General features: G+C 65.9%; 1 protein-coding gene across 1 annotated transcript; it reads left to right on the top strand.

Annotated features, from left to right (window-relative positions):
* Positions 1-57: 57 nt before the first annotated feature.
* Positions 58-2,089, top strand: MNEG_13276 (hypothetical protein; the record flags this gene model as incomplete). Its single annotated transcript, XM_014038251.1, has 6 exons — positions 58-109; positions 321-658; positions 857-990; positions 1,207-1,544; positions 1,675-1,802; positions 2,012-2,089. The coding sequence occupies 6 exons, from the start codon at positions 58-60 to the stop codon at positions 2,087-2,089; spliced, it is 1,068 nt and encodes a 355-aa protein (XP_013893705.1).
* Positions 2,090-2,684: the final 595 nt, after the last annotated feature.

The raw sequence follows: 2,684 nt of genomic DNA on the forward strand, positions 1-2,684 counted from the left end.
CCTCCAGGCAAGACCCAGCGCGAGCGAATGGCGCTGCTGGCCTCGGTGCGGGCCAGGATGGACGAGGGGCGCAGCCAACTTCTCAGAGGGCGCAAGCGTACCTTGCAAGGTGAGGGCCCTCAGCGACAAGAGGGTGGCTGAATGCGTGTCGGCCTGGTGGCAATGCCAGTGGTGGTGCAACCTCTCTGATGTATTGCTATCATGAGGAGCTGGGGTTCAGCATTGCGAAGATGCTGTTTCTCGAAGTGCGCGGCCTACATTCCCAAACCCCTCCCCACTCTCAAACCCTGTGACCCCTTGCCCCACCTTCCACCTCGCAGCGGAGATCACGCGTGTCCACCAGCCGCAGCGTGACGGCGAGGACCCCTTCCTGCCCGCAGCGCCGTACGACGATGAGGCGGCTGCCCTGCCCGGGCTCAAGGCCCTGGACCCGGGGGCGGTGGCGGCAGAGGCGCTGCAGCTGGAGGCACACGCGCGCGGCCGGGGCCGGGGCCTGGCCGCGGACGGGAGCAGCCTGCCGCGCGCGGGGCGCTCTCGCGCGCGGCCCCTCCCTCGCAAGGCCCTGGGTGTGTCTGGCTCTGTGAGCGGGTGGAGTGACCTGCCCCTGCTGGACCGCAGCGCCCTGGAGGAGCGCCTGGTGCAGGAGCTGGTTGCCAAGGTGGGCGGGCGTGGAGGGAGGGGGAGGGCGTGCGCATGGTGGCGCTGGAAACACGGTTTCTGGGATCAATGCACAGGGATTTATGAGTGTGAACCCTGAAAAGTATGTGACGTGGACCATCGCCAGAACCCGTCCTACGCACTTGGGGACACGCAGGCCTTATTGCCCTCCCTGCCCTGCATCATGCCCCTCTCCCAGGTCGCCCCCAAGTTCCAGGGGCGCCGCAGCGCCCACTGGTCGCCGCCGCCTGTCGCGTGGTCCATGGACCTGTCAGTGCGGCCCCCCACCCCGGCCCTGGATCTACTGACAGACTACCTGGAGGTCAAGTACAGGTGCCTGGGGGGACACGGGTGGCGTGGATTTCGGGCGGGCGCAGTCAGGGCCGGCCCTGAACCTCGGCGGGGCCAGAGGATGTTCACCCCACTACTTGCGTGAGCGCGATCATGCTTCGCTGCACGCAGAGTCACCAAACATCCTGCATGGCACCAGCTTTGGGCGCTAACAGCTCCGTCTTCACCCGCTGTTATTCCTTATGCCGGTTCTGCTAGGGACCTGATCCTCAAGCGCGACGCCGTCACCACGCTGCAGCGGCGCCTGCACGCGCAGCGCCTCGCTGCCAGCGGGGGTGAGGCTGCTGAGTTTGCACCCTTGGCGCTGGCGGCGCCCCTGGTGCTGTCTCCCGCCGAGCGCGACGCGCTGGTGTCGGAGCTGGACGCTGCCCTGGGCGCTGGCGACCTCACCCGCTACCGCTCCCTGGCCGAGCGGCTGTACAGCGGCGGCCTCATCAGCGCCAGCGACCTGCGCAGCTGCCTGGCAGCGGCTGCTGCGTCTGAAGAGGAGACCGCCGTGGCGGGCTTGGCGGGCAGCAGCGCAAAAGGCACTCAAGGTGTGCGCCGCCCCGGTTTGGCGATATCGGTTAAATGTGCTGTCTGGTCTACGCGCACCTCTGTTGCCCAGCATGCTGCGCTCCTGCTTCATCCATTTGCTGCTGAGACACTGTCCCGGTCCACCTGCAGGGCGTGAGGAACTCTACAACGCGCTGCAAGGCACACCCTTCGGGCCAGGGGAGCAGTCCCTGGCTGCTGCGTGGGAGGGGGCTGCACAGCGCGCGGCGGCGCGCTCGAAGCAAGGCGGCAACGAGTCGGTGCCCGGGCTGAGCCTTGGCGAGGCCAGGCGCTTGTGGAAGCTGCTTTTGTCCCGAGCGGGGCTAGGGCAGTCGGGGCCGCAGCTTGACGACCTGCTGCAAAATGGCACAAGCAAGGACACACCACAGGCTGCAGGCCTTGCCGGCGGTCTGCTGCGGCTGCAAGCCCAGCTGGCCTCAGGCGCTGACAACCGCGTCTTGGCGAGCAGCAGCAGCAGCAGGCGCAGCAGCAGCAGCAGCAGCAGCAGCAGCAGCAGCAGCAGCAGCAGCAGCAACAGCAGCAGTAGTAGCGGCAGCAGTGGTAGTAGCAGTGACAGTGCTGGGAGCAGCAGCGGTGATGAAGTGGACCTGGCTGCACCCAGTAGCCTTCATCCGGACAGCAGTAGTGACATCAACAGCTCCAGTGGCGGCAGTGTTGTCAGTCAGACCAGCTTGCAGGAGCGCTTGTGGGAGCGCATCGCTCTTGGGGCTTCGCAGCAGCAGGCACGTGGCGGTTCAGTCGCGTCATCAGACCTTGGTTCCAACGAGCTGGGCAGGGCGCTGTCACTTGACCTCGCCTCGCTGCAGGAGTGCTGCAGGCGCGAGATGGAGGCATCGCCCCTGGCACCGCTGCCGTACCCAGGTCAGCGCTTGCCCCAGCTCAATGGAACTGTGTATCTTGCAGTGGAATCCTTTGAGAGGCGACTCTCTGATACGTGCATCACCGCTGCCTCGCATGCTATTATTTTTCTCTTCATCAACAGTTTGTTGCGTATCTGGGGTGTGTTGCTGCACTCCTCTCTCCCTTTTGCTTGGTGTCGTCGCTATCCTTATCGCTGCCATTTCCCGCATCCCCTGCGTCTGTGGCAGGTGCCCGACGCCTGCTGCGGTGGGAGCAGCAGC

The sequence above is a fragment of the Monoraphidium neglectum genome (genome assembly GCF_000611645.1).
Source record: "Monoraphidium neglectum strain SAG 48.87 unplaced genomic scaffold scaffold03729, whole genome shotgun sequence".
In the NCBI taxonomy this organism is placed as follows: domain Eukaryota; kingdom Viridiplantae; phylum Chlorophyta; class Chlorophyceae; order Sphaeropleales; family Selenastraceae; genus Monoraphidium; species Monoraphidium neglectum.